The 25,981-nt window shown below is 36.2% G+C and overlaps 1 protein-coding gene across 1 annotated transcript in view; it reads left to right on the top strand.

The window, feature by feature from the left end:
* The window catches only part of LOC139114732 (laminin subunit gamma-1-like), a 69,088-nt gene extending 48,762 nt beyond the window's left edge, over positions 1 to 20,326 (top strand). Inside the window, exons 10-28 of the mRNA XM_070676607.1 lie at positions 389 to 581; positions 1,099 to 1,211; positions 1,594 to 1,821; positions 2,129 to 2,311; positions 2,471 to 2,600; positions 3,228 to 3,340; positions 3,919 to 4,209; positions 4,614 to 4,751; positions 5,269 to 5,460; positions 6,308 to 6,436; positions 7,218 to 7,398; positions 8,177 to 8,314; positions 10,911 to 11,085; positions 11,439 to 11,561; positions 11,929 to 12,043; positions 13,035 to 13,234; positions 14,226 to 14,384; positions 14,617 to 14,716; positions 15,589 to 20,326. Of these exons, the coding sequence (XP_070532708.1) occupies positions 389 to 581; positions 1,099 to 1,211; positions 1,594 to 1,821; positions 2,129 to 2,311; positions 2,471 to 2,600; positions 3,228 to 3,340; positions 3,919 to 4,209; positions 4,614 to 4,751; positions 5,269 to 5,460; positions 6,308 to 6,436; positions 7,218 to 7,398; positions 8,177 to 8,314; positions 10,911 to 11,085; positions 11,439 to 11,561; positions 11,929 to 12,043; positions 13,035 to 13,234; positions 14,226 to 14,384; positions 14,617 to 14,716; positions 15,589 to 15,848 (3,161 nt within the window). The 3' untranslated portion in view covers positions 15,849 to 20,326. The remainder of the gene's footprint in view (positions 1 to 388; positions 582 to 1,098; positions 1,212 to 1,593; positions 1,822 to 2,128; positions 2,312 to 2,470; positions 2,601 to 3,227; positions 3,341 to 3,918; positions 4,210 to 4,613; positions 4,752 to 5,268; positions 5,461 to 6,307; positions 6,437 to 7,217; positions 7,399 to 8,176; positions 8,315 to 10,910; positions 11,086 to 11,438; positions 11,562 to 11,928; positions 12,044 to 13,034; positions 13,235 to 14,225; positions 14,385 to 14,616; positions 14,717 to 15,588) is intronic.
* The last annotated feature ends 5,655 nt before the right edge of the window (positions 20,327 to 25,981 follow it).

Genomic DNA, 25,981 nt, shown 5'->3' with positions numbered 1-25,981 from the left:
GAAAGCTATACCAAGAAATTGTAAAAAAGCTTTGGCTTAAACATAAACTAAGAGGGGTCACTGGTTAACTTTAAGAATTCGTTGTTGGATAAACTGTCTTCAAGACAACAATAACAATGACTCACCTGCTACTTCTGGCACTTCTTTCTCTGATTGGCCAAATTTACTCGGGTGTCTTTTGAAACAGATAATAAGGGGAATGATGACAGGAATTTTAATTCCATTATATCAAATTCAGGACGGGAGAGCTCAAAGTGTAACGTTATGGTTAGAAAAGTAAACAGATGTACAGTTGTTTAATTTTACCATATTGGGAAGGCGTCATAAAAAACTGGAGCTTTAATATACCATTCAGATTAAAAAAGAATATTTTTTCTTGGCGTTCCAGATGATTTCCTCGGTGACCAGAAATTCAGCTATGGACAGGAACTGTCCTTTTCATTCCGAGTTGGCAATGATGATGAAATTCGTCTGTCATCTCAGGATATCATCATTGAAGGTAGTGGATTCACTATCTCAGCACCATTGACAGCTCAGGGAAATCCACAGCCAAATACTGTTATCCAGGAATATGTCTTCAAGTAAGTCTTAAAACAATCAATGGTTTATAAAGCAGTGCTCATTTAAAGGTACAGGTTATTTATCAGTTTTATCTAAAAGCAAAGCGACGATCTTGATGAAAATTTCAATGGAAAACAAAGGACTAACAACATGTAAATACTCAATGTCAACAAGAACTAATGCAAGAACCAGGGATTAGGGACTGCCCCTTTAAACTAAGCATCTGATGTATTGTGTACCAAGCCATTGCTAAATTTCAATGCAAACACATTAGATAAATGAATCTGTAAACATAGCACATTGATGTGAATTAATTGAACATATGTATCAAGATTTTCACAAGCGTTAATCAGTTCATTTCTGTTTTGGATACTAACCACCCTTGCCTATGATAACCTAGGCGATTAAATCATAATGTTGTAATGAATGAGAAGTATTCTCAGTTGTCAATTTGTCAATCAGTCCCAGATTTGCAATAAGCAGGCTGGTTTCAGTGACATGTACAAGATTTGAATATTTTGTATTGTTTATTTTCAGACTTCATGAGCATCCATCGTATGGTTGGAGTCCATCACTCAGTGCCTATACTTTCCAGAGATTATTAGCAGATGTAACATCAGTCAAGATCAGAGGCTCCTACCAAGACCAAGGTCAGTCATGTCTTCCAGTAATGTTGACCCTTGTATCAGATTATCATTCATGAGTTGTATATATTCCAGAGTGCAAAGAAATATTTTAAAATACAATGTGTCAAGAGAATACATACAAGCACCAGTAGCCGTAAATTTTGATCATATTCATGACGGATGCTCAGTTCCTTTTCTCAAGTGCAGTTAACCTCTTTGATCGTACTGAAACTCAAAGCATCCGTCTTGGAAATGCAGTGTTGACAAAGTAAGCATCGTTGACGTCTATTTTCAAAGGATTACATTCACTTGCCATTCTATCAGTAGATGTAATGTGTAATGCTCTCAATATAACGCATTATCTCAGTATCTCAGTATAAATGTTAGAAATTCTCCTTATTTACAGGTGTTGGATTCCTTGATGACGTCAAACTAGTGACTGCAACAAGATCTGTGGGAGGTGAAAATCAAGTGGATTCGGTGGAGTTATGTCAGTGTCCAGAGGGCTATGCTGGCCAGTTCTGTGAATCCTGTGCACCTGGTTTTAGACGTGAAAATCCGGACATTGGTGAATACAGTCGTTGTATCCCGTGTGAGTGCAATGGTCATTCATCAGCATGTGATGTCAACACAGGTATGTCTTCAAAATATACATCTTACTACAAATCCCAATTCCAATCGATGTTGTCCTCATGGCATAGGTTGACTGCTATACATAACACAAGGGGTGGTAGGAGTGTAACGTGTCATTTGTGACATACATGTATAGTTGCAAACTCTGTGAAAAGTTATAACCCATACAGAGATTCATATTTCAATGCACACAGCACAGGTTGAAATAGTTTTGCTCAAATATGAACAACATTGATCAAAGACCATCATCAGAGTCCAGTTTCATAGATGACGTGATCTTTATAGATTACAATTGTCTTTGTTGTCAGGTGCTTGTTTGTGTGAACACAACACGGAAGGAGATAACTGTGAAAGATGCAAAGTTGGTTTCTATGGAAATGCCCAGGATGGTACTCCAGATGATTGTAAGCCATGTCCCTGTCCTGGTCAGAGAGCTTGCATTGAGATTGGTGATGATGTCGTGTGTACGGACTGTGAGCCAGGCCATTCAGGTGAGTATAGTCCCAGGATTGTATTGAGATTGGTGATGATGTAGTGTGTACGGGCTGTGAGCCAGTAAAGGTGTAGTCCCTATGTGTAGTATATTTTACAGAACTTTCTTTCTTCATAATGTAGACTATAGTCTTTCATTGCCCTTATTATATTTTCAGGTTCACGTTGTGAGTTGTGTTCAGATGGTTTCTATGGTGATCCACAAGGTCTTTATGGTCCCCCAAGGCCATGCCAGGCATGTCTTTGTAATGGTAATACAGATCCAAATGCCGTGGGTAATTGCAATAGGTTAGTTTGGACACACATGATATAGTCACAGTCACTTACTAAAGTGGTTAAGAAAAGTTTAGAAACTTTTCAGACGTATTGAGTTTGATTCAGTTAACCCTTTGAGCGCCAAAGTCAATTTTTGTGGCCTTTACAAAATATACCCCAGTCAATTTCTTTCCCATTTTTGCCAAAATTTTGATGAAAAACTTTAGCCAATGAAATGTGACGTCTATTTTGTTCAAAATTATCAAAAAAATTACAGAAAAATTCATAATAAATGGTAAAATGTTGCACTAAATTTTGGTGGGAAAAATTACAGCACTCAAAGGGTTAATGATGACAGTGGTAAGGGAAATGATTTTGAAATGCAATGGAAATTCTACAATTAATGTAGAAGCTTTCCTCAGTGTTCAAGATTTTACAGAGAGTTTTTGTATGGTAGTCGTAACATGTGAAAGGGGAATGACTATTCACAGTGCAAATCAATCTTAATGATCAGATACAAGTACTCTAGTCTACAAATATACAATTGGTTTTTTTTAATGTTTATATAAAACTAGTCAGCGCTGTGTAATATTTCAGTTTAATACAGTTTGATTCTTCTAATCTGTCAACTTATCTGAATTTACATTGATTTCATTTCAGTACAACTGGAGAATGTTTGAAATGTATCTTTAATACAGGAGGATATAATTGCCAAGAATGTTTACCTGGTTTCTATGGTGATGCTCTTGCAGAACCAAAGGGACAGTGTAAAGGTGAGTACAGAACTAGAAAACAGAGAATGGTAACAGGATAAAACCTGTCTGGTGTATGTGTCACTACAAATAAACAACGTGAAACCATCATATGATTACTCCACTACAATACTCCAGATTTCTCTTTATTAAAACATTATTACTTCCTAAATATTGTAAAATACATGTATCTGCAGTTGTGTAGAGAAGGAAACATGGTATTGTAAATGTGGAAGAGCACAGGAATTATGTCAGGTGACATCAAGTAATTCAAATAACCAAAATCTGACCCACCATCTGAATTTGGCAGAACATTCCAATTAAGTTATTTCTATTAAGATTGAGGATGTTGAAATTTTGCCTTTCAAATTGAGTCTGAGGTTTTGTTTGTGTTTGTTTGTTTTTTGTTTGTTTGTTTTCAGACATATTTTCTGGTGTTGTTTATTTTTGCATAAATTGAAGATCGTATTTTACAAACAAACAATATTGTAATCTGTGATAACATGTACAAAAGATGACAGCATGTCCACATCCTATTGAAACCCTAATACATGTCTTGTAGCATAATAAGAGTGTCAATGTTGTGATTACATTTTCAGCGTGTGAATGTCACACTGAAGGCTCCCGAGGTATAGAATGTCATCCAGTGAGTGGCCAATGTGACTGCCAACCATTTGTCATTGGTCGTAACTGCACTGAGTGTGAACCTGGGTATTGGAACCTGGATAGCGGCAATGGATGTACTGAGTGCAACTGTAATTTCATTGGTTCATTGAATGGAGAATGTGAAGTCAGCAATGGACACTGTATTTGTCAACCAGGTGTCACTGGTGAAAAATGTGATGAATGTCTTCCAAATTATTATGGCTTTTCAGAAACTGGATGTACAGGTAAATAGCTGATATCTCCTCTTTCACAGGTTATCTCATCTCAAAATGAACAAATTCTTATCTTCTTTATAAACTCAAAAACATGCATATACTGGAGTGGTTAGAATCTTGTGTTGGAAATGTAATTATCAATATTACTTTGATTAAATGAAGAGTATTGGATCTTGTAAGAGAATGCAAAACTCTGAGCCAATTTCTTTGTGATTGAAGAAGTCATAATCCAAATGGCGTGCTAAACAATATGGAAGGAAGTAAAGTACATGAATTGAAGCAATAAAATAAGTAAACATTGTCAGGTTTCACTACCTCCATTGTGAAAACATTCGTGTATTAATCCTTTTATATTCAAGGGCTTGGCAGTTTTCCATCTAATGTTTGCTTGTTTGTGTATCTCTCCTCACCAGCTTGCAACTGTGATCCACAAGGGTCATTAAGTCTGCAATGTAATGCAGATGGAGAGTGTCTTTGTAAACCTGGTGTCATTGGAATCAAGTGTGACATGTGTGAAGAAAATAAATACAACTTAGCCTTAGGATGTATCCGTAAGTATATGTCCAACCAATCAAGAGTCTTGTCACAACGTGATGATGTAGTGAGGTACATGACGTGTTTTGTATTGTCACAATGTAATGATGTAGTGATGTACATAGAGTGTTTTTTATTGTCACAATGTAATCATGTAGTGATATACATTGTGTTCACTATTGTCAAATGCTGGTTGATCAATAAGTTCAAAATGTTACACAGGTTCCCCAGTCCTTTTACCAGGGTTCCCCTTGGTGTATCAATGAGATCTGATTAGGGGACAGCAGAAATGTTACCAGGGTTCCTAAATCATTTATCAATGTTCCCAACCTTAGCAAGAACACTGCTTAGTGTAACTCATTTAGTGTTGTGATCTATGGAGCTCAATGTAATCTGTGCCATTCAATGTAACTTATACCAGGAAATAAAAAAATTATGGATTATGTTCAGATCATGACAATGACATTACTAGTTGGTGAAGATTTCCAAATATATGCTTTGTTTTTACACTGTGTGTCATCTGTATCATCACAGCTTGTCCAGCATGCTATGACTTGGTGCAAGATGCAGTCGATGAACATAGGAAAAAGTTGAAGGAACTGAGAGACTTGATTGACAACATTGGCAGCAATCCAGAGGCTATCAATGATGAACAATTTGAAAAGAGAATGAAAGAGGTCAACGACACCATCAATGATTTGCTACATGATGCCATGATGGCAGCAGGTAAGACTGAGTGACCTTGGATGACCTTTCACTTCAGATGTTGCCATTCACAGAATTAAGTTTTCATTTTAGAGAATCTGTCATCACTGACTTCACATACTACAGTATCAATGAGTGAACAAATCCATTGATCCAAGGTAAATGAGATGGAACTACGATAATATACAACACATCACTGAATACAACTTAACCATTTGGAAGGAAATCAACACCACTAAACCTGACTGTAAACCTTTAAACTTTTTGTGAAAAATTATGCAGGACCCACTCAAAAATTCCTTTGAAAACACAGTATTCTGTAAAGGTTTTCAAATGCCATTATTGAGGTGATGTCAAACACTCCTGTCAATAAATGCCGTACAACTTACAGAAAATGACTTGATTTTCAACGTGAGACTGGGTCACCTTAATATCCATCACAAATACATGACTTCTCCCTGTAAGGCCAAAAAAAATAATAGGTTTGTTTCTGGTCATTGACATGTGGCAAAAATTATGTGGTGACGCGAATTTTTTTTTCAATTTTTTTTATTTTCGGTGGAATTTGGTACATTTTCCCCTTTTTTCCATAGGGGCAAATGAAAAACAGGAAAAAATAGAGTTGCGTGCACATTTTGAAGTGATGCGCGTGCTGACCAGAAACAAATCAATTTTTTTTTGGCCTAATAGCATTCTATACTTGATTTGAAAATGCTGAGCTATCTGATGAATCAGTTTATTAATTATCAGTTCATTAATGATAATTTTGACCGAGGAACCTGACAGTTTAGGTAGGGATGCACTTTAACTTTTATTTGACATGTGCCTGAACGAATCTGGTAAATGGTTTATTTTTATTTGGTTGTAGGAAATGAGTCTGCATTGTTGGATCATTTGAATGACATCAGAGATAGCATTGATGGGTTGAAGGATCAGCTGGAGCAGATTAGTAACAATGTTGATGATGCATCAAATTCTATTGATGACGGCAAAGATGGTAAGTCTTATGATAGTGTGATCAGATGTCAATGTAGGACTGTCAGTATAACTTGTCCCTTCACAATTTCATTTCATTTTCTAGTGACTGATCTGATATTAAACCTACAAATTCAATAATTTTTTTGTTGCTTCTTTTTTTTCATTGACAGATTGTTATTATTTTGTAATTATCAACTGGTGTATATCTTTAATTTAGAGAATTTTAATTTCATTATTGTGCGCTTGACTGTTTGAGATAGCAGTACTTGGTGTCAAGTTGCTATGATTTTGTCTGTAATGTTTACTCATGTACAGTATTTGCAAAATACAGCATAGTGACTACAGGGTAACTGACTGCTTACTCCACTTTGCATTGTATTCTTCCACATTTAGTCAGTAGCCAAAAAAAAAACAACACACCAATAAATCTTTCTTCAAGATTCCAAAATCCTCATCCACTTACGCAAGCTTAACCTGGTCACCCCCAATTCCCTGTAAACAGGTCCAAGATCACGATTGATAACAATGCGTTTGGGTAAAACCATGGTGGTGAAAGGGTTAAACTACAGAGGTATTGATGTCACTGTAATGGTCTCATTGATCATAACAATCAGTGATTATTATGATGACATCAGAGATTGCTTATTCTCATAGTGATTTTTAGGGCTTCATCAGTTTAACAACTGAAGATCAAATTGTTGATAGCAGCAAGATTGGCAATACCTACTAAATTTTACCAAGGATCTACTGACCAGCACTTTCACTCTTATTCATGTATTTCCAAAAATGATTTTATTCAGACATTGGAGATGCAGAGGAAGCTATAAAGAGAGCACAAGATCTGTTGGATGATGCATATGACCATGTCGAAGACAAAGGTCAAGACGCCTTGAAGGAAGCTGAAGAAGCTGCTTCAGATCTTGGAGACCAAGCTGAAGAAATGGCTGCCCTTGCTAAGAAAGCTGAAGAGGAGGCAGAGAAGTATGCACTCCTTGATCCATTCTACAACATACTAGCTGTGATATCATTTCAACATGGCGTTGCATTTTAGCTGTCTCAGAGGCAACATCTCTGCCAAGCCACATGATAGCAATATCTGTCAGTCTGGATCAGATGTTTCAGGCAATCAGATATATGTTGGTAGTATAATCATATGACTTGGAAATATTGTGAACAGTTGATACCATAAATTAAGACAGAAGTCAGAAGTTGAAAATTCAGTAGGTTCACAATTCAATTCAGTCCAATTTGAAACTCACAGCCTATGGTATCTTTTGGGGCGACTTGCAGCGATTTGAAGCTGTTATCCAATTGGTTGGCAGAATCTTACCGTTACAATTAAATAATACAAATAAACTCCCTAAGTTGCTGTGAATAGTGACAATCGACCAATCAGATATAACCTTGCAAACACGCTGCGAGTCAGCCGTATCTTTTTACTTAGGGAAGACGTCAGTGATTGAAACCTATCAGCTAAATCCCCACCTCTAAACAGAGTAGTTCAATAACCAAGCTACATTGTTGCAGTTTTCTAACTGCAACAACCCTAACATACGCTGTAATGTAAAGTACTCACACGTACATACTCACTGTCATATGTCACACACAAGTGCAATCACAGCAATGAACATATCACTGAACTATCTTCAGATAGTCTTGCAATGGGTACAATGCCCACCACCAGCAGAACTACCTAACCAGGGCATTAAGTTCAGTAAATTAATGGAAAAGTTTTCTCTCACATTTTTTCATGAAATAGGCAAACTGCTGAAGCTGCAGAGATTGAAGGAATCTCTGATGAGGCATTGAACACATCAAAAGAAGCATTGAAACTTGCTCAAGATGCTTTAGGTGATCAAGGTGGTGTTTCTGACAGAATTAAAGATCTAGAAGACAAGTAAGTTATTCTCACAATATCAATATATGAGGCCCAACAATTGCACATTTTAAATTGGGGAAAGGGTTGGAAGATGACAAAGTGTTTTGTATGTTGTACACTTTGGTTGCCGTGAAATGTGTTAGGGAATAATTTTGTATGGAAGCAAATGATCACCTTTGTTAGAGTGTCCGGATATCATGCATGTAACAATTTACTTCACCCTTTGAGCGCCAAAGTCAATTTATGTCACCTTTTAATAATACAAAACATACCTCAGTCAATTTTACGCTCCCATATATGCATATGTATATATGCAAATGGGAGGTATTCGTATAAGGTGGCAAAATGGCGTCTGTGTGTATGTTAGTATGTATGTATGTCTGTTAGTCCGTCCACATCAAAAACTCCTAAACCGTAGCACCTACTGTCTTAGTATTTGGTGTACAGGTGCACCTAGGGGTGGAGATGTGAATTTGTTCAAATGAACATGTCAGTGCCAAAAATATGCAAATGAGGGGAAAAAAAGGAAAAAACCTGCAAATGCCTAAAACTCAGTAGGCATTGGTCAGATTTGGTTGAAACTTGGTATGCAGATTTCTTTAGGTATTCTAAATTATGTGTGCAAAAATGGGATGAAATTTGCATGTTTGTATTTTTAGGGCATTTTTTCCGTTTTTTATAGTCAAAAAATCTTGTTCTCTGACATCGCTCGTCTGATTGCTATGAAACTTATCATTCATGTTCCTCAGAATGACCTCAGTCATGCTTGTACAAATTGTATTGATATTGTCATATTTGTAATTTTGGGGCAATTTTCCCAATTTTTGATAAAAATTTTTAATCCAAAAACTGCTGATTTGATAGCTTTGATACATGTATTTGGTATACAGTTATCTAAGATTAATCTCAATATAATGTATTGAAGGTATGTTGAAACTGGCAATTTTTTTTTATTTTGGGGGCAATTTTTGCCTTTTTTGGTCAAAAAATTTTTCTCCTAAAACTTCTGATCTGGTAGCTTTGATATCTAGTGTACAGGTTCCTAGGGTTTATGTTAATTAGATATATTTAAAATTAGGATGAAATCTGCAATTTTGTATTTTGGGGGGCAATTTTTCTCATTTTTGGTCAAAAAATTTGTTTCTCAAAATTTACCAGTCTGATTGCTTTGATATTTAGTAAACCGGTCTTTAGGGTTTTTGTTAATAAGATATACGGTATTGAAATTAAGTTGAAATCCAGAATTTTGAATTTTTTGGGCAACTTTGCGAAACTTTCAGTTTTACTGGGATATCTTTCATTTTGTATTTTTAAGATTTTTTTTGGTAATTTTATACCTACTGGAACTAAGAGTATATAATGTGGTGATTTAGTAAGCATTTGATATGGTAAACTGTATTTGGTGTTGAAATGCGGTAAAAAAATCCTGGCAGATTTTGAAAAAATTCCAAACAAATGCCAATAAAAAATTCAGCCAGAGCAGGTTTGACAAAAAGAAAAGGTGGGAGAGTGGGGAAAAAGAATGTACAATGGATCGGATAAAAAAGATAATGTACCTCATCGATCTTCCAGACACCATCCCTTATCAAATGGTCCACCCCGATGCATTTTTGTGCACAATTAACCATGCAGTGTATTTTAGTTTAAGATGTCAAGTTAGGTAAGGATTTGAAAGGAATAGTCAAGTTCACCACAGTTTAACTTTATCTCTTGTGTCATCATCCTTGTGAAATTGGTTAAGTTTGTAAGTTGTTTCAGATGTGGATGTACCAGCTTTTCTGGAAGAAAACAATGTTTACTTTTTCCTGTAGGGTTTCTGAGTTGATGATTGTATGTTGAAATTTCTCCATGTATCTGGTGTATGGGCAAAGTGTAAACATTGGTTGCATGTTATGTATTTTAGTCTATGTCAAATATTGTAAATGAAAAATCAAGAACAGTTTACTGTGTGCTTGTAAAAGATAACATATTTGCCAATACATAGACTGCCTTACAGATTGATTGTCTTAATATTATCACAGAAGTAGAAAAGGAAAAGAAACTAATCAAATTGCTGTAACATATTCACTCTCAGTGCCTGTATAGGCCTATACTTAACTATTTTATCATTACATTCAGCTGTTTGTTATATCTTTATCACTCTCCACGGGCCAAGGCACACTTGGGGCCAATGTCATCACTCTGTGCCAGTCTATGTATGTCAGTCTGTCTGTATATGTATGTCCATGTTTCATACAATTGTTGACTTGTTTTGATAACTATATGGGAGCGAACAGTGATGTTGTCACTATTTTTTTCAGATTTTTGCCAAAATTTTGATAAAAAACTGTAGCCAATGAAATGTGATGTCCATTTTGTTCAAAATTATCAAAACATTTATGGGAAAATTCATAAACAGTGGTAAAATGTTGCATTAAAATTTTGGTGGGAAAAATTACGGCTCTCAAAGGGTTAATGGGTTTAAAAATCGATTGTAGAGACCTGAAAATGTTGTGCTTATAATGACTTAATTTACCAACACTGACCACTCAATATGATATTCTCTCTCTCTCTCTCTCTCTCTCTCTCTCTCTCTCTCTCTCAATCAATCAATCAATCAATCAATCATGTAAAGGTTTTCCGAAGCTGAAGCATTGGCAAAGCAAGCCATGATGCTAGCCCAGGCTGCACAAGAAAAGGCCATTGATCTGCTTGATGAAGCCACTGCTATTTTAGCTGATGCAAACTCACCACTTCCAGTAATCGATGTTGAACCTCTGAAAGGAAATGCTAGTGACATTATGGATGAGGTAAAGACACTTGTCAGTGGCACCTACCTTTAAGTTGTACAATGGTGTGTTGGATAATCCTTGCTTTTTGGCACAAATGGAAACATCAGTGTGCATATTGCAATGCTGTGGACAACATATGTCAAAAACCAATGAACACTCTGCTGAAGTTGAGTTGACGTTGTTGAATGCATTAATCAAAGGACTGATGATTTTATGAAAATTTAATGAGATTCAAAGAGTTGTTGATGTTGTGTCACAGAGGTTTTATGAATCTATGCAAAAGTAGTGGTCTCTGACCCAATTAAATATAAGGTTGAACAATTTGCTTGAGCAGTACAATATAATGAAAGAAATCTTGTTTTGACTTGCAGGCCAAGAGAATCAAAGCATTGGCTGAGAAGTTAATCCAAGAAAACAGAGACCTACTTGAAGAAGTCCAAGAAAATTCAGAAGAAGCTGGTGATTTGCTTGATGAGGGCCGTGAAGCCCAGCAGGTGTGTGCTTTGATTGACAAATAATGCTACTAAAGAAAGAATCCCTGAACTTTTATGCCTTGGTAATTTGAATGCCCCGTCTTAAAACAATGGTTAATCAGAATATATCAGGATTTGTTAAAAATATGCAAAAACTGTAGCACTTTCACCATATAGAACAATTCCATTAGTGAAAGTAAACTTGCTGTATACCACTTTGTACAATAGCCCAGGCTGCACAAGTTACCTACCAATGGTAGGTATGCTCTGCAAAGCAAATGAAAGCACATTATCAAACTGTGTATTCTGACGGTGAGTGTTGCATCAGTGTCTGTGTACAAGTCTTGTAAACATCCAACTTACATGATGTATCTGTACATATCTACAGGCTGCTGATCTGCTGCTAGCCAGGGTGAACTATGCTGAAGCCATTGCTGAAGCTGCCATCAATCAGGGAGACAAAACTCTCAGAGAAGCTAAGGAGATGTTAGAAACACTGAAAGGTTAGTCTATGAAGAAACACTGATGCTCTTCAAGCATGGTGATAGGATGAAATTTTATATTCAAAGAGACAGTTCACCTAGACTTTGATTTACTTTGTCATCAATATGATGTAAACATTTCCAAAACAACAATAGTGCATGCCAAGATAATGGCAGCCATAATATGTAAATATTTCTGGTCTTCTTTGCTGCTTGTTTCAACAAAAATCTTGATTTTGGCATTGCAGTTCCACTCACAGTTGCTATTCAAACATGAAAACTAAGAAAGTAAACTCAGTCCTGTTGACACATACTACTTATGTATGGATCAATGATGAAATCTCTCTGCCATTCACCCCACACCTCCAAGCATTGATTGATTTATAATCTGTCTTTTTAAAATTAATATATCATATCAAACTATATGGTCAGCACAAGCCTGCATGAGTGATATTATTTTATGAGGCTGGTTAATTTTATTTTGGCATTTAATTATCTAGTATATACTTTCATTTATGACGGACCTTGTCAGTTTTGTGATTCGTTCCAATGAAGACAATTTCAATATCATTTAATCCATACATCAACCATTTATCACAACACACAGGTAAAGTGCATAAAGGATTTACATAATAATAAAATAAATCTTGCAGTATAAAACAAAAAAAACAGTAATTAAATGATCACATAATTATATGAATTGCACCTCTAGTGAACACAAGGCAAAGAAGTAGAAATATTCTCAAGGAATGACAAGTTACAATATATAGTTGTCTTTAATTTATTCAGTCACGTTTTTTGATTGTGTCCAATGTAAAATACAAATTGTATTATTTCATTTCACTCTTTTCATCCTAAAGGTTTAAATATGAAATCCCTCTTCTTGAAAGGAAGAGTTCTCTTTGATCAGGCTTGTAGCTTTCTTTGCAACAGCAGCTTTCACTGTGATGGGAAAATTTTTTCAGAGTTTTTAAAGCAGAGACATTGAAATCCAGATGTGTCTATGTTGCAGGTTTTAATCAACTGGTTGAAAATAGCAAGGGTGCTGCAGAGGATGCTCTGACAGACATCCCAGAGATTGAGAGAATCATCGAAGAGGCAACAGATACTGCAGATGAGGCCAATGAAGCCATAGAGGGCGCTGAAACAGATGCTATTGATGCCAGAGATATTGCTACAGAGGCTGAAGACATAGCTAAAGATGCATCTGATGTAAGTACTGTGTATCTGAGTCAAATGATAACGGATTTGTTCCAGAATAGTCCCTGGTATGCTTGCATTGTGAATCAAATGTAACAGGTTACTGCAGTGGTTGCCACAATGTTGCTAGTATCTCATCATGATCATTCACTTTTGTACATTCCAAACTTCTCCAAATGTACTAAGATGTTGCCTTTTGTCAATTCATCTGTTGTAGTTTGTAATTTGTTGATAACACTTGTGTTCATGTTTTAATTGAAATTGGTTTGTACAGTGTTATAACATCCTCTCTCTAAAACTGCAGCAATGAAATAATGTTCTTTGTTCAATCGGAGAACTGCTATCTGTGAAGTAAAATGTCCCATTGATTTTTGATCCACATGTGTTCGTGTTTTGTACGGTGTGAGGAAAGGCTAATTCATAAACTGTTAAGGTTTTATCACAGTGAAGGATGTAGTAGAAATAATATTAGTGTTTGGAGTTCATCAAAGCTTCATATTATGGTTTTGGAACTCATAAACATACATCCATGTCAGGCCAATGGTCTTTATTCCCTTAAATTATTACCCAGTAGGATGATATATTTAAATGACAAGATAAATGTTTCTGTCTACCTGAAATGTGTATGATCAAAGACTGTAGTGTCTTACCCTGTCTATTCAGATTCCAGGGCCTGCATCATAGCCATTATATATTCTAGGCCATTCAAATGACCTATGATCGCAAAGTTATGTTGTTGGTTAAGACTGATGAAAATATCTCCATATTGTAATCTTGTTCTTAAGTATTAAGTTCAAGGCAGAATAGATTTAAGTAAGAAGTATCTATGGCTTTTCTGTTGTGAGTAGATATCTTGAAATTGCATAATTCCAAGGAATTGTGAATTTTGCATTTCAAGTAGGTACCATTATGTCAGTGTATATGTGATTAGGCCAAGCCAAAAGTGGCATATCACCCAAACAAGTGAATAACCAATCTCTTATAACATGTTATCCATTCACAGGGAGCAGGTCAGGTGAAAGACGATGCAGAGAATACCTTAACTGATGCTCAGGGTCTCAGTGATGAGGCTAAACAGTTGATGATGGATGTTGATCAGACACAGGAAGAATTAGATGGTTTAGCTAGACAAGCAATTGATGATGCTGAGCTAGCTTCAGAGGTAAGTATTGGACTTCCATCTCTAACCCTGTCAGATAGCTTTGATAGATGGTCAAACATAACAACCTCTTTAAAATAATTAATGGAACTAACGCTATCACTGTCAGAATGTTCTAATTGCAAAGCTTTCTAAGTGTAGTAAAAAGTAAAATTTATATACTTTCTCTCTGAAACATTTGTGGTATTTTCACATATTGTCAGTAATGACTAGACTCTGGTCGTTTTGATTACAGGCATTGATGAAAGCCAATGAAGCTTCAAGAGATGCAGATGGTGCTTCTAAGGCAGTTGATCAAGCTTTGCAAGATGTTGATGAACTTCTGGATGAACTTGGTCAGTGGACAATTATAATGTTTTTATATTTCATACCATGAATCATTTAGTCATTGGCACTGCTGTAACCAGGGCAACCTGTCCTCACAGAAGTAGTTTCATCTTGGTCCCATTCATTAAAATGTCATCTGCATAATCTGACAGGTTTTTCATATACCAGCTATTTCTGAGTATTCATTATGTACTATAAAAAAACATTGACAATAGAGGAAAATTCTCTCTACAATGTTGATGTCATATGTCCATATTCCGCCAAGCGCAGTCCCCCACTTTGGCAACGCAAAACTATTTAGAACTACATAGATACTATGAACACAAATTTTACTGATTAAACTTGCAGTAATGTACCGTGGCAAGTAGATACAAAGATGTAGGTTTTTGCTAAATACCACTTTTTACTGACCTGGCTGATGGGAAGTTACAGGCCTAGTAGGATATGGTTTAATGTCAAGTGGAGATTGTACAAGGCAAAAAACATGCTGACTATATATCAGCATTACTGCCATTATTGTCATGAAATCACCTTGAAACATAGCCCAGGGAAGTCATCTTTTAAACCCATGGATGGTCAATAGGCCATAACTTTTCACATACTCAGTTGTTCCAATCATACTATCGTTGATATGTGAATTCCATGTGTGAGCTAAAACCTAGGGCAGTGGCTTATATGTGGATTTACAACATTTTAAAAAAATATGTTCAAAGAAGTGAGGGTTTGTACACGAGCAGAGGTTTATACTCAGAAAAATATGGCAGTGTAACAGTTGTCGAGTACAAACTGTTGGTATCCAGCAATTGTTGTTTCCCTTTCTGTCCTAGAAATTCACTGCAAAGATATTTGTTCATTAACAATTGAAATGATTTAATTACAGCAAACTTGGATCCATTGGATTTAGATAAACTTGCAGAGTTGGAACAAGATTTTGTGGATGCCAATGCCACTCTTCAAGGTGCTGATATCGATGGAAAACTTGATGAATTGAGAGAAGCTAAGGGTCAGCAGGATATGTGGATCAAGGAATATGAAGATGCCCTTGAAGAACTCCGGAAGGCAGTGCAAAATGTCCGGGATATTAATGATGCACTTCCAGAAGGATGCTACCGACAGCAAAAGATTGAAAATCCACCATAAGTTAGTTTTCATGGCGTCATCCTATTGGTATTATTTAACCCTTTCAGCCCATTTGTCCATTGTCAGTGATCCAATTACATCGCTGTCTGTGATCAATGACATCACTGTCAGTGACATTACTGTCAGTAGTCAATGACATCGCTGCCAGTGATCAGTTACATCACTGTCAATTATCCAAAGATACTACTATCAGTGATCAGTGCCAGTGATTTCAGTGATCAATGCCAATGATGTTAGTGATCCATGATAGCACTGTCAATGATCCATGACAGCACTGAGAACAATTGGAGATTAAGTCAATTTGAGGTTATGAAAGGGTTAGTGTCATTCAACTAAGGTTTCAGTCCTTTGTGTTTCTTCTCACGCATATACTGGTCGAATACCTCAACTCACCATTGCATCACCTCTCAAGTTGTAGGACAGTAATCGAAGTCATGGTCCAAGACAGGAAGCTTTATGGCATAATTTTTCAATCTTTTTGATCATATGTGCTAATTGAAAAATTAATATGTGAAATATTACTTATGTCCTGCATTTAAAGTGAGTGTGTGATCCTGCACATGTTATCTTTTATGGAAAGAATTGAAGCTAGCATAAAAGCACAGGGGTGTTTATTTATAGCAGAGACCTCGACCATCTCATTATTATTACTTGTTCCTGGCACTACATGGCATACCAACACTGGCCTACCAGACTCCATAGAAAAAAATGACAACTCTGTGTTACTAATAAGGACAACAAACAAAATAGACTTTCTCTCCTGCTGATATATTGCATTATTTGGAAAAATACTGTCTCTGCCTGCTTCTTTATCTGACTGTCCCTTGATATGGTAATATCAGTTATTACACCCAGACTACTCACATTTTGAAATGCAAACTAGTAGCAGGCTCACCAGCCTCACATTGGTTCATGTACCAACAAGATTGGTGATTTGCTGAAAGCATGCTGTTTGTGATGGAAAGGGTAACTGGTCATTACTGTCTCTGTGGATTGTTAGATGAGAAAGATATGCAGTGATAGGATGTATGTGAAGTAATGCAACATTTTGGCCAAAGAGTTAGTTTGACCACTAGTGACCATTATTATTGACAGAGCCTTGCAGGGTTGTGATTGGGAGACCATTGTTAAGTCCAATCAATCCCCTACACTGAATTACACAAAGTACTGAATACCTTTGTTGTTTGATATGTCTTCTACACATATCTCAGGGTATCTGAGTTCACTTCATAACCCGTAAAACTACTACATAAACTGACTCTCTGCATTTTTCAACAGTATTTAAAAAAGTCACATTGGCTGACTCTAGTAGTACAGATGAGATTGGTATCTGCCTTGCCCTACGTATCAGCCATGGTGATTGTTACATATATTTTATCCTTTTTAACATACATTTTGTAGCTATTTATGACGTTTTGATAAAGGCTTAGATCACCTGTTTTGAAAGTAAAATTAACATATTATCAGAATTGCCAATCTTATTTCACTCATTTTAGTTGAAATCAGCTCTTTGATGATGTCATCGTTGCAGGTTTATTATTAAATGTTGGAGATGCAAACTATGACAGGCTGTATGTCAGACAACTCACTGTCAAAAAACACCCATAGTTTTCACTTTATGAAGAACACAAACTTTTCAAGGAATAGCATTTCCATCATTCCATGTTTAGCTACAACCCCTATACTCTACAGTGCCCAGTGACTAGGTCCAGCTATACCATTGACAACAGTGGAGTTGAACCAAACAGTAGCATTACCAAGGGATGTTAACTATGTAGATGAGTCTGTTTACACAGATACAATCATGTCATCACCATGGGTGTCAATCAAACATATTTCTATTTTGTCTGATAATTATTTTACATTGTAATCAATCAGGTGATAGAGATCTGGTGAACTAGAGAGAAGCCTTATTAGTTTAGTTTGAAACTTGCTTGGTCACATGGTGTACAAGGTCAACGAATCAGCAAGTAGCCTTCCATCACGTATTATTTTTTTTTCTCCTTTCTTATCCTTCATATCATATGTGTTATTGAAAAAATCTAAATAGGTTGATGTAGAACAAATTATTTTATTCTGAATCCAGTACGCTTTACTCCCTTGCAAGAAAAAGGATATGTATAAAGCTGTACTATGAGGAAAGATATTCTGTGTCGAATGGAAAATTTCAAAAGTCAAAGATTACAATCATGGTGCTTTAATATAGGATTCATCATATCTTTGTGTTCCTTGTTACATACTTTTATACTATTAGTATTTCTAGTGATTTTTATACATACTGTCTGTTTATGCAACATATTTATATTAGTGACCTAACCAAGTATTTAAAAGTCTGTATTGTGATATATTGTATATTTTCTGTTTCCCGAGTCACAGTTCATTTTTAACATTTGAAAACTTTTAGTCACTTCCGTTTTATCAAATGAGAAATGATCAATTCTACTTTTATCAAAACAGCTCTTTCTAAATATTGTATGAAAAATATATTTGTGATTACATCCTCATACTTTCTTTGCTTTTGTTAGTCCCCACGGACACCGTCCGGGGGGACTTATAGGTTTGGTCATGTCCGTGCGTGTGTGCGTGCGTCCGTGCGTGCGTGCGTGCGTCCGTCCGTCCGTGCGTCCGTCCGTTCACGCAGATATCTCAGAGATGCCTGAAGCGATTTCATTCAAACTTGGTACAAGGATTACTTCATATGTCATACAGATGCACGTCGATTTGTTTTGTGATACGATCCAATATGGCTGCCAGGCGGCCATTTTATTACGATTTTTTCATGTACAGAGCCATAATTCAGGCATGTTTCAACTGATTTTATTCAAAGTTGGTACAAGGACATTGACCAGTGTCATAGATATGCACGTCGATTCTTTTTGTGATACAATCCAATATGGCCGCCGAGCGGCCATTTTGTTACGATTTTTTCATGTACAGAGCCATAACTCAGGCATATCTCAACCAATTTCATTCAAAATTGGTACAAGGACATTGACCTATGTCATACATATGCACATCAATTTGTTTTGTGATACGATCCAATATGGCCGCCAGGCGGCCATTTTATAACGATTTTTTCATGTACAGAGCCATAACTCAGGCATGTTTTACAGATTTTATTCAAAGTTGGTACAAGGATATTGACCAATGTCATAGCTATGCACATCAATTTGTTTTGTGATACGATCCAATATGGCCGCCAGGCGGCCATTTTATTACGATTGTTTCATGTACAGAGCCATAACTCAGGCATATCTCAACCAATTTCATTCAAAATTGGTACAAGGACATTGACCTATGTCATACATATGCACATTGATTTGTTTTGTGATACGATCCAATATGGCCGCCAGCAGGCGGCCATTTTATTACGATTTTTTCATGTACAGAGTCATAACTCAGGCATGTTTCTACAGATTTTATTCAAAATTGGTACAAGGACATTGACCTATGTCATACATATGCACATCAATTTGTTTTGTGATACGATCCAATATGGCCGCCATGCGGCCATTTTGTTACGATTGTTTCATGTACAGAGCCATAACTCAGGCATGTTTCTACAGATTTTATTCAAAGTTGGTACAAGGACATTGACCTATGTCATACATATGCACATTGATTTGTTTTGTGATTCGATCCAATATGGCCACCATGTGGCCATTTTATTACGATTTTTTCATCTCCTGAACTACAACTCAGACATGTATCAAGCGAATTTATTCAAAAGTATTTTTATCACAGACCTAATGAAGAGGACTCTATCCTCTCTGAGGACCTGTAATCAAAGCACCCATTAACAAGTGGGGACTGTGTCATCAACGATGACTTGTTTTTTGTTGATGAGGTTAACTTGCAGATATTGAGAAGCAAAACAGAAAGTATAAGAAAACATTGATGTGAATCAATGGCATTTTATAAAGAGCAAGTTGATCAATTTTAAAATCTCAAGGCATCTGCTTTGCTTTATCTAGGTCTGTGCGTACTTCATTCAGTTTTTTTCATGTAGTGTAGCAAAATTAAACCCATGATAACTATGTTTCAAACTCAGCTTAATTCTGAGTCCCAGAATGCAAATGGTGAGACAAAGGTCATGACCCTTGCCCATACCAGTTACCCCATTGTATATTTCATTAAATGGTGGGAGTTTGTGCTAGATATTTTCACAAGGGTTCTGGTAATTTAGCATGGCTAGTCTCTAACATTTGTTACACATTTGATGCCAGCACAACTTGGCAAGTTGATGTAGAGTACATGTTAAATTCAAACATTAACATGCCATCCATGTTTGAAAATAATAGTATTAGCTTGCTTTACAAATTACAGCAGTGAATGTGTCATTCAATACTTGTATTTGCGTCAGATCCATGCCAGTGCATTATGGGAAAAAAAGAAAGTCCAAGTCAAATTTAATAGATTATAATTTTCTTTTGTCAAAAAAACTATAAAAAAATAGAAATAAAAAACTTCAAAACAAAGTAAGAGCATTTGTGTGTTTTATTATAGACAATAGAGAAACATCCAGTCTTACAACACAGCATGACTTAAAGCCCCAGTGCTGCTTACTTTTGATGGTTTTTTTCATTATTTTTATTTTATAAATCAATTGCAACTTCTTATTCTACTCCCCAAAGAATGTTGAAACACCCACTATTTAGCTTGTCAACTTAGCGTCTATATGTGTAAAATGCATGAATATTGTTTACATTTGAATTCTAGTCCGGACCAGAAGTCAGTTTTCAACAATAACAATGCACTTTACAACCATAGGGGCTGAGTTGACAAGCTGGATACTGTGTATATCAACATTCTTTGAGGAGAAGAACAAGGAATTATGGTTCATATTCAAAATAAAAATGGTGAAATTATTATCAAAAGTTAGCAGCACTGGGGCTTTAATGATGGAAGAGGGAACCAGGACAGTACAATTGTTGCTAAAGCGTATAGATCTTGGTAAAGTCTAAATATATATGTATAAAATAGTGTCTTAACAGTTAACCACTGAAGATGTTCACTGAACATGTTCTTGTAGCATTTTAAGCTAATGTTGTAAAAAATTTGACCAGCTTCCATACATTTCATGGAATCTTTTGTCAAGATCTTTGATAGAATAAAAAAAAAAGATTCTCAGATTTTTTCAAATACCACCCCACCCCCACCCCTCCACAACAAATCACAATGCGTTAACGTACAAATCTTCCTTTCTGACTTGCTATAATTTGGAAATCCCCCTCAAAGGGATTGAACAGAAATTATTGGTGGGCCGCAATTTTTTAGTGCAAGGGTTATGAAATTTCATAAATGCCTTTTTGGGAGAATCACCATTTATTGAAGACAAGATGGGGCTGATATCAAACCATAATACATGGGCGTCTATTGGGCAAACTATTAACATTTTCCCATAAAAAACAATCTATATCTGTACATTTACATATGTTTGATGATTCATGTAAATGTACTTTGGTTGCAGTGGCAGGTAAAAAGTGTGTGTGTTCAAAAATTTATTGATAATATTGATTCCACTATACATGGTAATCTATGACAAAACTCTGAATTTTTTTTTAATGCCAAAGTTGCTATACTCGTGCATATATAGATGTTGGATAATGGACATTATTGTACTTTATCAGACTAGGCCATTAGGTGGTTGCACGAGGCGGAGAGTGGTATAAACTATAGGTAAGCGGACGAGTAGGAGGCGGTTTACGGAATTTAACGGTACAGTTTGCCATAAAACTCTCGGCCCATTTGGTGGTTGCAAGTGGATTTGCAAGAAATATGATTTTCGAATTTCAACCAAAAATTTGATTCACTATACATTGTAGTGTATTAGGAAACTATGAACAATTGTTTTCCAATTAGGAAACTATGAACAATTGTTTTCCAATACAAAACTAGCTAAATTTGTATATTTATAGACGTTTGATAATTCATTTTAAAGTACTTGATAAGACTAAGGTGGTTACAAGTTAATGTGTGTACAAGAAATTTGACTTTGGAATTTCGACGAAATGTTAATTCATTATACATTGGAGTCTATGAGAAAACTATGAATGATTTTTAGCTCACATTTGGTATACCAATGTGAGGTTATCGTATAAGCTCATGCCTGGCATAAGCTGAGGTTTTTGGCGTCTGTATGTGTGTATGTATGTATGTATGTATGTGTGTGTGTACGCATAGTATGTCCGTCAACATCAAATATTCGCAAACCACTGCACTTTTCAGCTTGGTATTTGGTGTGTTGATGCATCCTGGGCTATAGATGGGATTTTTTTACAATGCTAAAATAACTAAATCTGTGCTTTTATAGGCATTTGACAAGTGATACAAATTTACTTGCTTCAAATAGGGTGTTTGAAAGTTCAGATGTGGACAACAATTATGATACTGGAATTTCATGTTAAAGTATAATTTCACTTATCATGGTAGTCTACAGGTAACTCAAAAATATTTTCCTTGACAAAACTTGCTATATCTCTAATATGTAAGTAGAGTAATTGTTCATTGCCCTCAGTGAGCTCGATTTAGAAGAAGACAAGCCTCGGAGTTGCCAAGGCAAGACGTCATGTGACAGATAATCATATTTATGTTCAGATTTACAATTAAAGGTATACTGTCACCTGTTCCAATTTTGCCACAGTTACCATGGAAAGAGAATATCTAACCAATCATATTTTAAGCGGGTGGTTGCTTTTTAAAAGCAGCGACCTCGCATGGGCATTTTGAATACCAAGGAACGCCGCTTTAACCATATTTAGATTACAGGTGACTGTATACCTTTAAATGACTTCAGAGTATGAAATCATGCTGTGAATCATTTTTTCCCCAGAATATTCTTGAACCCTGAAACTGCTTTATGACAGGACAGATACTTATGAAAATCAAGTGACACCCCCTCTGTTGTGCTGTTAGAAAAAACACGACCCCCCCTTCTTTGCAGTTTTCAACCCACCTTGGCTGTAGTAACTGAAAACTCCCTAAGTCCATATGTTTATAAAGCAAGCAAATTTTTCTAATTAACTGATAGCAAACTACCAAATATATTATAGTTCTTGTATAAATTATTATGATTAATATTAAATTGTGAGGTTGTGAATGTCGTCGCAGTATGCACACATCTGAAGACTAATATTGAAAATGGTTTTCACTTTTGTACACAATTATCTTAACGATAAATATACAAAATGTTTTTTTCCTATGCTTCTTAAATCTTAGAAACAAAGCACTTTGTGATTTCTTGGTGCTGTGTTTATGGTTTGTAATAACTCACACAGGCAGCTCATTCATACGCATGCATCATATTTTGGCTTTTTATCGACTTTGGCACATCTATACAAGACTGCAACAAGACGATGGATTCATCAATAGTAATGACTGAAATGTGGTGACATGTCAAATGCAAGGTTGCTCTGGCATTTAGAAATGCCCAGAGTACAGTTTGTCAACACAGTAAACATATGTATGAAATGTGTGTGTTAATGTCAGGGTACGAATTTTGGTCAGGACTGAAAATTCATTTGCTACCTATCTATAGGCAGGTTATTTCAACAAGCCTAACACTTGGCATTTTAATGTGCCTCCAACACCTCCAGCATCATGTTGGAACTCTACTGAGGAAAATGGGAGTGAAAAAGTTCAGAAAGTACATGACAATGTAAATTACAGAACAAAAGATAACGAAGAACTTGTATTTTCATAAACTACAAAAACTTCCCCCTTGTAGTTGGCATTCCACTTCCCCAACACACTTTTTTTTAAGCCATATTTCTCATCTAAGATGACAATGAAAGTCCCCTTCATACTACATACTGTATGGTAGTATGAAAAAGCAGAATCTAAAGGTTAATATGGTAGCAATAGATCACATGAAGGACAAAGGAGGTACGTACTTGGGGTTATAAAATTAAGTCAAAACTTGAAACTACTTTATGAAATATGATATCTCATTTGAAACTATTGTATATTTTATACAAATAACCACAGCCTGGCATGAACATGAATGGACAATGCCATACCCATCAGAAGACGGTCCCTGCAATATCACGTGATGAAAGCGCCAAGCTTGGCGCTTTTTTCCCATGATTCAAAATACAATGAAGTTTATGAAGCCCTAAATTGCAACTTCCGCCACTATTTTTGTCTGTTTTTGTAAAAAATCATGTGAGTTATGAATGTGAAATGGCTTTTTCCAGAGTAAGTGACCCAAAGCTAGTAGATATATAAAAATAGGGAGACTTGAGTGGACACCGTGGGTCATTGGCTCGCTCAAAATTAGATATGCACATAATTAATGAGGTACAATATGTGGCGTCATAAGGTGTCCCATCATACCAAATATGAAGGGTGTAGCACTTGTGGTTACTGAGTTTTGGACAAATATGTATATTTGAGGTCAAAGGTCACCAAGGTCACGTGACATTTTGTCAAAAAAATAGTATTGCTAAGTTATCCCTATATACCAAAAATCAGACCTCTAGCTCTATTGGCTCGCTCGAAATTAGATATGTGCATAATTAATGAGGTACAATATGTGGCGTCATAAGGTGTCCCATCATACCAAATATGAAGGGTGTAGCACTTGTGGTTACTGAGTTATGGACAAATATGTATATTTTAGGTCAAAGGTAATTGAGGTCACGTGACATTTTGTCAGCTATTGGCTCGCTCAAAATTAGATATGCACATAATTAATGAGGAACAATATGTGGCGTCATAAGGTGTCCCATCATACCAAATATGAAGGGTGTAGCATTAGTGTTTACTGAGTTACGGACAAATATGTATATTTGAGGTCAAAGGTCACCAAGGTCACATGACATTTTGTCAAAAAAATTGTATTGCTAAGTTATCCATATATACCAAAAATCAGACCTCTAGCTCTATTGGCTTGCTCAAAATTAGATATGCACATAATTAATGAGGTACAATATGTGGCGGCATAGGGTGTCCCATCATATCATATATGAAAGGTTTAGCACTTGTGGTTACTGAGTTATGGACAAATATGTATATTCGAGGTCAAAGGTCACCAAGGTCACGTGACATTTTGTCAAAGCGTCTGAGATATCTGCGTGAACGGATGGACTCACATGGATGGACTAACGGACTGACATGACCCAATCTATGAGCCCCCTGGACTTTATCTGTGGGGACTAAAAACTGTGTCACTGCATCCTTTTTGCAATATGAATACGATGAGAAACTAAATTTTTATTTTTCTTGGCCTCATACATGGGAGTCTATGGACTGCCTTATACATGGGAGTCTATGGACTGCCTTATACATGGGAGTCTATGGACTTCCTTATACATGGGAGTCTATGGACTGCCTATACATGGGAGTCTATGGACTGCCTTATACATGGGAGTCTATGGACTGCCTTATACATGGGAGTCTATGGAGGTGAAAACTAAAAAGTCCTCTAACACGGCCAAATTTGATTGCATTGTGAAACAAATCGACGTGCATCTGTATGAGGTAGAGTACTATCCTTGTACCAAGTTTGAACGAAATCGCTCCAGGCGTCTCTGAGATATCTGCGTGAACGGACGGACGGACGGACGGACGGACGGACGCACGGACATGACCAAACCTATAAGTCCCCCCGGACGGTGTCCGTGGGGACTAATTAAGTATGTGTACAGTCACATCAAATTTGGTTCAATATTTCTTGAGATATAGCCCTATGGTAAAAAAGTCATAAAATATGCAAATGAGCAATTAATTAATAAGCCACACCCACCAAAATCTAATCAGATCTAAGTCTCATCATGATAATACCAAATATCAAATTGCATGACATTGGACCTAAGGGTTCTTAAGTTATGAGTGGAACAAAATCTGTCTACGGACGGACGGACAGACGGACACACACACAGACATTGTGGCGACAAAGGACACCTTTGGAGCTTTGCACCATGGTGTCCAAAAAATCACCCTTGGTGAATTTCCCCTTATAATAGGTATCAATATTTGCAGTGACATTGATTCAAGTTTGCTCTTTTCAGTAGTAATAACACATTTGAATGAACGTAATCACTATTAGAGGATATCAATATAACATGTCCATTATTCATCTTGTTTACGGCAGCAAATAGTATTTAGCACCATACAAGAGTTAAACATACTAG

This window comes from Ptychodera flava, chromosome 16, assembly GCF_041260155.1.
Source record: "Ptychodera flava strain L36383 chromosome 16, AS_Pfla_20210202, whole genome shotgun sequence".
Lineage (NCBI taxonomy): Eukaryota > Metazoa > Hemichordata > Enteropneusta > Ptychoderidae > Ptychodera > Ptychodera flava.
The sequence above is the reverse complement of the archived record's forward strand: the minus strand, read 5'-3'. Positions and strand labels throughout refer to the sequence as shown.